At 35.8% G+C, this 14,158-nt stretch overlaps 1 protein-coding gene across 1 annotated transcript in view; it reads left to right on the top strand.

Annotated features, from left to right (window-relative positions):
* IL1RAPL1 (interleukin 1 receptor accessory protein like 1) overlaps positions 1 to 14,158 on the top strand; it is a 1,283,297-nt gene that overhangs the window by 192,536 nt on the left and 1,076,603 nt on the right. Inside the window, exon 2 of the mRNA XM_069463825.1 lies at positions 6,428 to 6,533. Within this exon, the coding sequence (XP_069319926.1) occupies positions 6,452 to 6,533 (82 nt within the window). The 5' untranslated portion in view covers positions 6,428 to 6,451. The remainder of the gene's footprint in view (positions 1 to 6,427; positions 6,534 to 14,158) is intronic.

Genomic DNA, 14,158 nt, shown 5'->3' with positions numbered 1-14,158 from the left:
TTCTCGATGCTTATGGATGTTTTCCAGTGTCTGGGCTTTGAAGAATTAGATATTTATATTAATCTTCACAGTCTGGACTTCTTTGAACCTGTCTCTCTTGAGAAGGCTTTCCAGGTATTTAGAGGGAGTTGAGTGTTTTCATTTAAGTCTTTGGTCACTGTAGTTATATCAGTAGTTGGGGTGCCCCAAGCCCAGTAATGACTCTTGCAGACTCCTGGGGGTACTGCCTTGGTAGACTTGGGTAAGATCCAGGAGAATTCCCTGGATTGCCAGTCAAAGACTCTCACTTTCTTCCGTCACTCTCTGTGCTGGGCTGTTGGCATTTGGGGAGGAGCGACATGGCCTTAAGCCATCCCAGTCTCACCCATGCCCTGTGGAGACTGTTGTCTGGCTACCTCTGATGTTTATTCAAAGCCCAAGGACTCTTTAGTCAGTAGATGGTGAATCATGTCAGGACTGGGTCCTTTCCTTCAGGGCAGCATATTTCCTTCTGGCCCAGAGTGGGTCCTGAAATGCCTTCCAAGAACTAAGGCCTGGACTCAGGGGTTTTAGGAGTCTGCTGGGTACTTTATTTTCCTGTGGCTAAGCTGGTACCCGAGTTGCAAAACAATGTCCTCTGACATTTTCCCTTTTCTTTTCCCAAGTGGAGGAAAACCACCTGAGCTGCACTACCTGTAGTTGAGGGGAGGGTGTGACACAGGCACTTGCTTGACCACCCCTGCTGGTGTCTCACTGGATCACATGCACCCCAAGTCTACTGGCTCCAAGCCAGAACAGCCACAGGAATTGCCCAATAACTGCAGCCTTTGTGGCCCAACTACCTTATGAATTTAGTCCAGGCCCCAAACTGCTTTTTATCAGCCTGTGGTGGGGCTAGCCATAACTTGGGTTTGGAGTCAGAGCATTTCTCTCTGGCCAGGCTGTTCTAACTGCTCCTTCCATGGGCACTGACAGAATTCTGCCCTGTGCTGTGTTCCCTTGTGCCAGTGTGGCCCTGGGTTTCAATGAGAAGTGACACAACCACTTTGCACTCTCTCCCCCAGGCACACAGATTCTCTCTCCACTCAACATGCTGGTGGGGCATTGCTGTGGATGGGGGAGGGGTGGGCTGATGTAGGCAAAGCAAGATTGTCTTTTCTGTCTTCTTCAGTTCCTCTTTCCTTGATATAATGTTAAAACAAGGTAATATGATCACTCTCCTGATTTTTGGTTCTTCTGCAGGTGTTTGTTTGCTTGGAGAGTTGTTGAATTTGGTGTTCACACAGAGGGACAGTCGCTGGAGGTTTTTATTCAGCTATTTTGCTCCCCCCATGATGAGTTTGAATGCCAAAATTGAACTACATATAATAGCAGCCACATTGACGATGAGTAATCCTCAATCGTATTTAATTCATTCACTTTTTCTCAGCTAACATTCATTGAGCGTTAGAAACAAAGTTGAATAAAACACATATTCACCCTGCAGGGACTTCAAGTTGAGCAGAATAGAAAGATACAGAAGCAAAGACGTAAGCTAATAGTGTGAGGCATGATGTAAAGAAAGTTGGTATATAGAGAAGTTTCATAGGGAAAGGATGTGAATATTAATATTAATAAATTAGTTAATTAGTAGTATCAATTAGTATTTATTAATATAATTATAAATAACAACAATAATCAACTATAAAAACAACAATAACAGCAGCTTTCATTTATTGAATTCTTTCAATGTGCCAGTGCTATTATAGGTACTATACTATATGTACTTTTCTAATATTTATTTTGTAAATGAAGAAAATAGTCATAGAGAGGTTAAGTTATTTGTCCTAAATTACTCAACTGATAGGTAACAAAGCTGGGATAAGAACCCAGGCAGACTTACTACTGTTACCTACCATGATATGCTCATTCTGCATAAGATTTAGTAGCAGTGTATGTGAAGCCAAGTGGTGAATGGTATTCTTGACAGGAAACAGGCAAGTAATTTCAGATCCATTCATCCCGAAATTGAAGCCTCTTGAAATTAGTTCACCCAGGATAGGAACTACTCTGTGACAATAAGAAAATATGTGAGAACCTCAGCAAATGTTTATGTATGGTTTGTATTGCTATTTCTGGGTAACAGTTTAAATGATACATTACTACAGCAAAGCTTGGATGTCTAGGCTAGACGAATTTAATCTGTCTTTCAATTTAAGTTACAATAAATTTCCTCAAAGAGGTTTACAAAGATTATTATAGATTGACCAAGACATTAAGTCTGTGAAATGCTATGTAATTCTTTTTGTTTTCCCTAATGCACATAGTTTCAGGAGATTCAATTAAGGATCTTGATGTTACCAAATTGATGCTTTCCAAACCAATTTAATTTTAAGAAATAGAATTGCAAACTAGCCTGCATGCTTTTATAGAAATGAAATGATTAAGGAAGTAGTATTTTGAACAAGAGTAAAGTAATAAGATAGTTAAGCTGGAAGGTCTTGCAATATATAGTTAGATCCTGGAGTTTCTTGGGCAGCACTGATTAAACTCACACTGAGAGAGGAACTGATTCTCACTGCTAAGCTGAAGGCTGAAAATATCAACTTGAAGATTTCCTGCAACTCCAGTTAGTGTGGTGGCTGGGAAATGGGATTCAGGTTTTAGGAATCATGACTCAGGAGCACTTTAATGTGGCAGTTCGTCAAATCTGTCTGATGAATTGGCTCCTTGGACTACGTTTCATTTATGTCTTTATGTGAACTCAAGGTCCTTGGTTAGAAAACTGAAACACACTAGTATCATTTAAAGATGCTGGCATTAAAATAGCTTATTCTCGATGCTATTTTACAAATTGACTGATTTTCTGACTAAAATGATGATGGTGACACTGCAAGTGAATGGATTTTGATTTTCTTTTGTGAATTAAAATGTGTTTTAACACACTTCTTTTAATGTGAGTAAATTAATCATTTAAAAATATTCTGAGGTTCCTGAGGCTCTGGGAGAACAGAGAAAATGTGACCATCAAATCACCATTTCAGCTTCTTCATCTTTAATAAAGTCATAGTGATTGAAAGCTGGATATGATCAGTCCTCAAACGTCTTGCAAAGAAACTTGTCCTTTCATGGGATGACAATGTATCTGAACTGTGTTCTCACTTGCCACTTTTTGAAATGCAGTCTTTCAGCTCTACCACCTTAGTCTTACACAAAAATAAAAGAAAAAGAAATTAGAGTGTTGGTTGCCAGGGGCTGGGGGAAATGTTGGGGGAAATGTGGAGATGTTGGTCAGATGGTACAAACTTGCATTTATAAGATGAATAAATTCTGAGGATCTAATGTACAGCATGGTGACTATAGTTAATAATACTGTATTATATACTTGAAATTTATTGAGAGTAGAAATCAAGTCTTTCCACCACAAACAAAAATATGGTAACTATGTCAAGTGATTGATGTGTTAACTAACTTGATTGTGCTAATCATTTCACAATATATACATCTATCAAAGCATCCCATTGTACACCTTAAACCTATACAATTTTGTCAATTTTATCTCAATAAAGCTGGGAAAAAAAGAGGGATGATTTTCTGAGGAAGACAGTGTTCACTTATTTAATTTCATATGAAATATTTCACCCTTTGGAAATCCAAATACTAGGCTGGTGTCCCTTCTAACATCCTTCTGAGAGCCTTGTAATTGGAAGAAATGATATATTTTTTGTAGTTTGCCTTGGCAGTGTACATTCTTTTAATAGAGGCAAAAATGATAAAATTCTTTTTTTGTTTTTTTATTGATACATAATAATTGTACATATTCATGGAGTATGTGTTATATTTTGATACAAGCATATAACATATAAAGATCAAATCAGGGTAATTGGGGCATGATTCACCTGAAACATTTATCATTGCTTTATGTTGGGAACATTTGAAAACTTCTAGCTATTCTGAAATATAATAAATTGTTGTTAACTATAGTTGCCCTATTGTACTACTGAACACTAGAACTTTTTCCTTCTATTTAACAGAATTACCCCTTCACCAACACCTCTTCATTACCCCTTCCCACCACCCTTACCAATCTCTAATAGCCACCATTCTATTCACTACCTCCATGAGATCAATTTTTTTAGGTTCCATATATGAGTGTGAAAATGCAATATTTGTCCTTCTGTGCCTAGTTTATATCACTTAAAATCATGTCCTCCACATCCATCCATGTTTCTGCAAATGACAAAATTTCCTTCTTTTTCATGGCTAAATAATATTCCATTGTGTACATACACCACATCTTTTTTATCCATTCGTCCCTTGATAAACACTTAAGCTGATTCCATATTTTAGCCATTGTGAATAATGCTGCAATAAACACTGAAGTTCAAATATCTTCTGGTTACATTTTATGTTTTTGCCTCACCCAAGCGAGGTTTAGAGGCATGCCTTTCCCCTCTACAATGCTCACCGTGTCAAAAAAAAAATGTGGGCAAAAGACATGAACAGAAGCTTGTCAAAAGAAGATAGACAAATGGCCAAGAAACATATGAAAAATGCTCAATATCACCAATCATTAGGGAAATGGAAATTAAAACCACAATGAGATATCACCTTACTCCTATTAGAAAGACTTTTATTAAAAAGTCCAAAAACAATAGATACCAGCACAGATGCAGAGAGAAAGGAATGGTTATACACTGTTGGTGGGATTGCAAATTAGTACATGGAAAACAGTATGGAGATTTCTCAAAGAACCAAAAGTAGACCTACCATTTGATCCAGCAATCCCATTACTGGGTATCTACCCAAAGGAAAACAAGCCATTTTATCAAAAGACACCTGCACTTGAATGTATATTGCAGCACAAGTCACAGTCACAAAGATGTGGAGTCAACCCAAGTGCCCAACAATTCATGAATGGATTAACAAAATGTGGTATATGTATATCATGGAGTACTACTCAGCTATAAATGAATTAATGCCTTTTGCAGGAATTTGTAAGGAACTGGAGGTCATTATCCTAAGTGAAGTATCTCAAGAATGGAAAAACAAACATCACATGTATTCTCTAATAAATTGGAACTAACAGATGGGCAAACGAGTACACAGAGGGAATCAAAAGTCATTGGAAATCAAGTGAAGGGGAGGGGAAGGGCAAAACCCCACCTAATGGGTACAATGAATGCTACTCAGGTGATGGGCACATTTACAGCCCTGACTCAAGCCATGTATCAAAAACATCCATACACCCTTAATATTTTGAAATAAAAAAGAAATAATAAAGCAAAAAAAATCATAAAATTCTCTTAAAGTATCTTTTAGAATTGTTTGAAAGAATATTGTAAAATCACAATTAAATCTTTAGAGGCATACAATTTATGATTTCATTCAACTGGAAAGAATGAATGAATAAAACCACACTCTGTTGCAGCATGGAACATTTAAAAGTGTCAGTTTGGATAATTTATCTTAAAAATAAATTGTCAGTGAAATGTGAGCCAGGTGGGGTGGCTCACGCCTGTAATCCTAGTACCCTGGGAGGCCGGGACAGCAGGATTGCTTGAGATCAGGAGTTCAAGACCAGCCTGTGCAAGAGGGAGACCCTGTCTCTACTAAAAAGAGAAAAATTAGCCAGGCTTTGTGGCTTGTACCTATAGTACCAGCTACTTGGGAAGCTGAGGCAGGAGGATCCCTTCAGCCCAGGAGTTTGAGGTTGCAGTGAGCTATGGATGATGCCACTGTACTGTGCCTGGGACAATAGAATGAGATTCTGTCAGTCATAAATAAATAACCTTTTGACTGGATTGTTTCTACTTATTTAAATACAATTAGGGCTTCTAAATAAAGAGAAATCTTAAACCTTAAGTGAGCATAAGATTTTGAAGCATTTTGGGGGGCCTATAGGGACATAATTTTGGCATTACTGGTTTTGATTTAACTTAGGGGTTATAACATATGGGAAAATATTATAGAGATCCTGTTCATGTTCTTTCCTTTTGTGTAATTCATTGCCCTGATCATGCTTGATCAAAGTCTTATAAAAATCTTATAATATTGCTATTATTTTATTTATTTATTTTTTTTTTGAGACAGAGTCTCACTCTGTTGCCCAGGCTAGAGTGAGTGCCGTGGCGTCAGCCTAGCTCACAGCAACCTCAAACTCCTGAGCTCAAGCGATCCTCCTGCCTCAGCCTCCCGAGTAGCTGGGACTACAGGCATGCGCCACCATGCCCGGCTAATTTTTTCTATATATATTTTTAGCTGTCCATATAGTTTCTTTCTATTTTTAGTAGAGGTGGGGTCTCGCTCTTGCTCAGGCTGGTCTCGAACTCCTGAGGTCAAACGATCCGCCCACCTCGGCCTCCCAGAGTGCTAGGATTACAGGCATGAGCCACCGCGCCCGGCCCAATATTGCTATTATTTTAAAAATATTTACATCTTTCTTTTTTTTTTTTAATCTTTGCTTTAGGGAACAGCATTTAAGAGCTGGAAGATGAAAGCGCCGATTCCACACTTGATTCTCTTATATGCTACTTTTACTCAGAGTTTGAAGGTTGTGACCAAAAGAGGCTCTGGTAAGTAGTGTTTCCATTTTTTTCTCATTTTTTTATAGCTTAAAGTGATGATGTCACATTTATACATGTGCTGTTTGTGGAAAAGTTGAGAATTATAGGGATCCGTATTATGGGAATATTGTAAATATGTGGGTAAATAGGTGGAGCACACTCACAGGGAATGAGAAAAGCAGGAGTGGGTTGGTAAGAATGTGTCTAATTTGTTAATTACTAGGAATTGGAAAGGATTCAATACCAAAAGCTTGCATTTTGATTTCATTTTATGGTATGATTTTCAACATTCTTTATATAAAGTGCCATTTTAATTTTTGCATGCAAATATTATTGTGGATTTTTTTTATGTTAACTTTTACCATTACCATTTCAATGCCAGCTATGCTTAGGAAAGATTCTTTTTAGGGTTGTACTCTAGCTGATTTGATGAATTACTTCAAGTATTTAAAGAAAACACTAACATTATTGAAGAAAACGTTATGGGGAAATACTATACTATTATAGTAGGAAATATAGAGGCAAAGTAATTGAATGGTAATGAAAGGAATTGGTAAGTACATTAACATTGAAACTTATGAAAAACTTTACATGTGATCAGGCATCATGGTTTGTAATTGACTGTTGATATTTGGAGTTAGGGAAGTATATAAGAAAATTGTATAAATACTATTATCAATGTCGAGTTGTATCTTGTCTAATAAGTCACTAATAATATGAAGGCCTTGCTATACTCACATTTTATGTGGGACTAGAGAATTTCTGAAGTTATAGATTTTAGGTATAAAGGAAGAAGAAGTGTATTGTGTGTAGTTGCTAGAATTAGAATGTGTTGTCTGTTAATTCTAGAGAGATAGTGGGAAAAAGATGAGATAATGTACATGAGGCTGCAGTGTTGTGATATCAAGAATTATATAGACAAAAGCATCTTTGGAATTCAGAAAGAAAAGGGAATGAAAGGGCTGAGATGGTACTGTGAAATGACCATCTCAGTCTCTTAGGTTAACGAGGCTTCAAACTCATGTTGATAACATAATGAAAAAGGCTGCATGCAAAGGCAATAGAGAACAGCTCTACTCTCATGAGCCCCTCCTGGGGAGAAAGTCTTGGGAGAAATTGGGGAGGGCTTTGTGCATGGACAAAGGGTACTGAGCCTACTGGTTCTAAAATATTTTGATTATTATACAGTAGTTGCATCTGCCTTTGATGTGGTTGTAGGCAATGTGAAAAAGTAGTGTTTCTAAGTCTGCATATTATTTCATCTATTCTTCTTGGTGGATCTTTTTGAATGAGAGAAAACCCTAGGGCAGGATTATGATGTAGTGGTTTATGTAATTTGAATGGATTACTGGCAAATAATGGATATCTTGATTTTTTTTTCATCCGGAACTTGCAAGTAAAATTGACCATAACCAAGAGAGTTAGAGTAGGTAGAATAGGAATAAATAATGATGGAAGGTGATGATTTTTACAACAGTGATATTTTCTAGAATAGCAATTTACATTAAAAGCACTTAACATAGATATTTGAAACAGCAGCCATGTAGAAGAGAAACATCATCTCTATAAGTATTTAACAAAATGACAACATTTCATCCAAAATAGAAATATTGATCAAATCTTAAAAACTTCATTTTTCTGGTTATTACATAAAATCTGTTTTTTTAGTTCTTCTGTCTATGCCAGATCTATGATTTATTTTTTGAAATGCAAATGTGACTTTTTCATCATCAGACAGTATGTCAGGTCTCTTCTGCATAAACTTTAATTTGGGGGACAAAAAGTTTTATCAAATCCAGACTTTCTAGCTCTGAGAAAAGTCCCATGTTTGATAAACATGGGGAAAGAGCTAGAAGCCTGAGGCAGTTGGAAAATTTCCATATCTTCTGCTCTAGAGGCCTGAGAAAACTCAATGACCTGTCTCAAATTCAGTTTTTATTTTAATGATATAATTATTTTAGGAGAGTGGTAATAAAATGCTGTCCTAAATTAAGCAGAAGATCTGAGACCTTGCTCTCTTCAATTTATGAATACAGTTGTCACATAACTACTTAACACCTCCCAAACCAAACTAAATGTATTTTCTATATAAAAATATAAAAATGACAAATAAGGCAAGTGCTGGGATTTTACAGCATGCTTGATTTGTTTCATTTCTGTATGATGTGAATTAAGATAGTTTCCTGCAGTGTCTATGTTAAAACCCAGATGGATGGAAGCTTGTTTGTGAGATTTTTGGATATTAAGTGTGCAATTTGGGAATAAGCAATATTATTTTATCCATATACTTTCATGGCTTGCACTCATTTCAGCTGATGTCTGTTACCACAGCACCTTTGTCTGAGAGAAGCAGATATGTAGCTTACTAAATAGCATCATTGCTGATCTCCATACATCAAGTAGAAAAGGAGTGTACTTGGCATCTTCTCCTTAAAAGATTAATGGCTCAATCTTCATGCCCAGCCCAACCTATAAAATCAGAAGCACCAAGGCCAGGGAATAAAGATCAATTTTTGATGTTTGATTTTGCATATTAACTGAGAGGGCTACCTATCTTTGTTCTTTTCTCATATCACTTAATTCTCTTTTTAGTCTATATTTTGTTAATCTTTTTGACAGCTTGATAAACGTGATTCAAAACCCAATGAATTTAATGTTTACTTTACTGGAATATTATTTTAATTCACTGTGACCACTAGAAAACCATAACTAGATATTTTAATGATTAAGAACATATAAAAGTTATAATACGCAGAAATATTGAATTTTTTAGGTCATGTTAATTGTGTAGAGTGTTTACTTTAGATAAACACACATGGTGATTCCATAAAAATGTAGAAGTAGATATTTGTTTCTCATTAACAGAACTAATTTGAAAATAATAGGTGCTCTTATTACACAAGGTAGAGATGCATTATTTTTATCACATTGGCTTACACCCCCATTGCTCTTAATTTAAAGAACAAATTAAACATAACAAGGTAGTTATATGATTGTAACATCCTTGATTGAAATATTTAAAATAAAAATTTGTAACGTTTTGTTTTAAATATCACTTTGGATATGTACTATATGTTATGAGAAGGATTGAATCTCCTTTCTCAGGTAATGTCCTAAAGTTGTGCCTATATTTAGAATCAAGGCCTTTAATATTTGTGGAAGCAGATATTCAGCCCTTGTTACCCAATAGATTTTCTCCTAGAACAATTTTATACCCTTTTTTTAGTTTTTATAAGCAGCACTTGAAGAAAGAGACAAAGACTACCAATATTACCGATCCTCCTCAAGTGTGTGAAGTATTATAGCAATTCAGTAAGTAAACATTTGAGTTGCTGTCATTTTTAGGATTCTGTACAAAAACTACATGTAAAACAAATGCTTGCTTGAAGAATCTTTGTATCTCAACCTGTTTAGAAAATTTAGCTTAACGTTCTTGTTTTATTCCTTCTTTCCTCCCTTTCTTCCATCTATCTTCTCTCCCTGCCTCTCTTCCTTGCTTCCGTCTTTCCTTCTTTTTTAGTGTATTTGTCTGTAAATAAAGGAAAAATTATTTTGATATTCCCACGGTGTCTGGGTAGAACTTTTTAAACTATGAAAATGTTGTCATTACTTTATCTGGATGGTTAAAGTCCACGAAATGCTGTATCTTAACAAGGTCATTCAAAGAGGTTAATATCTTTAATAATGGCTATTATTAAATATTTTTAAAAATTTTGTATAACTAAGAGAATCCATAGTAAGGTGTAGGAATAGGGAAATTATATAAACTGTTGAAGGACTATTATGAACAAAGTATGACTAGTACACTTTGGGGGGCCTAAAGTGTGAGTCATGATTTGGTTGAAGAGTTTTGGACACTGAAGAGAAATAAAGCTAGGGGGGTCTGGGTGTAGAAATTAGAGAAGAGAAGGGTGTCTGTAGTGATTTACCTTTCATCTGCTTCTCTTTGCTTTCAAATCCTTCCCCAGAATATAAGATGGTGAGTGCAAGAGCAAAGATTAATGTACACTTACAATCTCTACAGTGCCAATTATGGTATTTCAGAGTCAGGGTTCAAGTAAATGTCTTGATGAATTAATAACTGCATGAATGAGTGAGTGAGTCCTTTATTGTTCATGCTGGGTTGTATCAGTGAGGATGCTACAGTACCAACACAGTATTAGAAAGATAAAGGTAAAATAAAATAGAGGCATCTAATAAAAATGCTTTTGTCTTAAAGAGAAATCAGTATAATGTATAATATGAGACTACTGAAACAAAAGATACAAACTCAGAATAAGCAATATCTAGGACGTATTAAGGGTTTAGATGAAGACAGTGAACCTTTACAAATGGTGAGTGTTTTCATGGACTTGAAATGCAGTTCAAAATCTGTTAGAAGGAAAGGAAAATGATTTTTCAAATATTTCTATATTGGAATTTTACTACATTTAGTGCTGCTTTAAAGAAGTACTAATGTCATTGTGGAGATGTTTGGGTTTTAATGGTATTGTTCAATAATGACCATTATGAAAAGGTTGTAGCTCATGATTGCTAATACAGAATAAATAAGCAAGCTACTTCAGTGTAGAAAAAAGTATTCACAGTTATTAGAACATATAGAGAAGAGTAAGTGGCTATATTACATAAACCAAAGAGTACATGTTATTCTAGAAGGGATTTAAGATATATAAAAGCTCCCTAAAGCAGCCGGCTATTAGAGAGTAAAAGGGTGACCATAGGGAGTTGATCTTCTCTTTATTCCAGAGCCTGACAGGCGACACCTGTTTGTATAAAATGATTTAGATGCAATTCTTCTTGACAGCAAGAGGAAGGCAAGCCTCAAGAGGTTTTCCTAAACTCATGATTCTAGGCCCAAATAATTTATAAAAGACAAGAGTAAATAAGCAAAGGCACAGTTTAGGTTCTAATCTTTGTCTTTGTTATCCCTGGATCTTCATTTCTTTAAGTAAAAGAAATTATGCTACTGTATAATGAAAGTGAGATTTAACTGAATAGGAATGAGAAAGTCTACTGGGGTACTTCCATCTCATGTCAATGTGATTTATGTACATCACCTCTCTTGGGCATTCCTAGAAGTCAATGAGCTTAATTCCACATGATTAAGAGACAACCTAGTCCCCCAGCATCTGCCTTTTATTATGTTACCATGTGTTTATTCTCAGTTTGTCAAATATGTCAAAAAGGATGAGCCATTTCTCCTTATTTTCCTTTGGGATAGCTTGCAAGACCAAACTTATGAGGCTTTGGTTTTTTACTTTTTGAAGTAAAAAAAAATGCACTTTAATTTTTCTTAGAAAAAAATTCCTTCTCTTCTATTCATTGTACTATTTGTAAATTTTGAATTTAGATCTAGAGAAATCTTAATATTCATTTAAAATTATGTATTTAATTTAAGATTGTCTAACAAAAAATCAAACTTGTACCTAAAAAGTAAAATAAAATTATCTAGTACCTTTGTTTACTAATCTAACATACCTATGAATTTCACCATAAATTTATGCATTCAGTTTTAGTTGTCCTTACAATTTTATATACAGTTGGCACAGATCAATGTCAATTGTGGAGAATGATACCTGGTTCATGGTGAGTTTACATGGAGAAGATAAAAGTCAATATGGATGAATCTTCCAAGTTGACTAAGATTTCAATAGAGGAGGAGAATATTTCAAGTTAATAAATATAGCAATGTGATACTATATCATAAAGGTACAAAAATATACTGTTCTATATACTTGATGGAAGAGGTTAGGGATAGATGGCAGCAGCATAGGAGCTAGTCAATGGTGGGCATTTTAAATCTTGTTAAGGAAATGATGTTTAGAGATAGCACAGAGGTACCTACTGCTTGGACTAGAGGATGCACCCTAATCCATGCACACTCAACTTACAGGTGATCCATAAGGTGGCTTGGAAATTAGGGATACTGGTGTTTTAGTACCCTATTGGTGCTTTTAAAAATTACCACAAACTTTGTGGCTTTAAGCAATACGAATTTATTATCTTATATTTTTTGAGGTCAGATGTCTGAAATCAATTAGGCTGTGTTCCTTGTGGAAGCTCCAGGAGCAAATCCATTTTAGTGCATTTTTCTAGCTTCTAGTATCTGCCTGCATTCCTTGGCTCATGGTCCTGCATCACTTCAACTTCTGCTTCTATTGTCATATTTCTTTCTCTGATTCTGACTGCTACCTCTTTCCCTTATAAGGGCCCTTGTTATATTGTGCCTCCCCAGATAATCCAGGATAATCCCCCATTTTAAGATCCTTAATTTAATCAAATTTGCAAGGTACCTTTTGCCATGTAATATAACATAATCACGTTTCAAGGATAAGCATATGGACATCTTTCAGGAGTACATCACTCTGCCCACCACAACTAGTGATTAATTCAATCAAATTGCCTGTTGGATTGGATTGGAGACTAGAGAAAGTATGGTCAGTCAGGAGCCATGTGGGAATGGAGGAGGTAAGAACAGGGAAGTTGAAAACATTTGTTGAAGGGACCATGTGATCCATGGGAGCAATTTTAAATTTAGAATCCATTGAGTTTGATGATTAGTTAGATGTGGAAGGTTAGAAAGAAAGAGGTAAAGAAAATCATTCTGTAATGGGAGGATTGTGATGTCATCAGTCACACTAAAGGTCCCCAAAGCATAGAAACTTGAACTGACCACTTATTTAAAGATAATGGTAACAAGGTCTTTGTGACTAAGATGAAGCCCCCAAAGCAGATTGGGGATAGTATATGAAGGGTTTTGTCTGTCTTGCAAGGGATTTTGGATTTTATCTTTAAAAAATTTGCTGAGATATTTAATAATTTTGCAAATTCCTTTAGTAGAAAATTCAGTCTGTGAGGTTGGGCCTCTGATTTGGTAGATATTTTCATTGTGGTGTCTTCTATATACCATAAAGTTGAAACTCCTTGCTATGTATATGATGGTACTACACACATTTGTATGAATCTGTCAGTAAAACTGCTGTAAAGGCACACAATCAAGCTATATAGGGTCCCACATAAGAATGCCATGCATAAGTCTGATTTTAGACAGATTATACTCCCTGTTGAAAAGACTGTGGTCGAATTCCAGAAAGACAAGGGACTCAAAAAAAATCATATTGAGACATATTGATGGCCTAAAAAGCAATCAAAGGGACTAAAAATATGTTTCTGAAGAAGAATATATAGGATAAGGTGAATTTTTAGAGAAGGATTGTGAAATAATTTGAGCAGAAGTTGTATTGATGGTGTCACCAACTACAGAGAGGAGGAGTGGTAGTTTTTTCAGGGAGAGAGGATGGAATGCATTCAGTTCAGAACATAAGAGCTGTGGAAGTAACTAGAAATATTTAGCTAATGGATTTATTGGTCTGGAGTTGTATTAGTTTCCTGTGGCTTCTGTAATAAATTACCACAAACTAGGTGACTTAAAATAATAGAAATTTGTTCTTTCACAGTTCTAGAGGCCAGAATTCTGAAATCAAGGTGTAAACAGGACCACACTCCCTCTGAAGCCTCAGTGAAAGAATCCTTCCTTGCCTCTTCTACCTTCTGGTGGCTTCAGTTGTTTCTTGGTTTGTGGCTGCATCACTACAATCCCTTCCACCATCTTCACATGGCCTTCTCCTCTGTGT

The sequence above is a fragment of the Eulemur rufifrons genome, chromosome 30, assembly GCF_041146395.1.
Source record: "Eulemur rufifrons isolate Redbay chromosome 30, OSU_ERuf_1, whole genome shotgun sequence".
NCBI lineage: Eukaryota > Metazoa > Chordata > Mammalia > Primates > Lemuridae > Eulemur > Eulemur rufifrons.
This window is presented reverse-complemented; position numbering and strand designations above follow the sequence as displayed.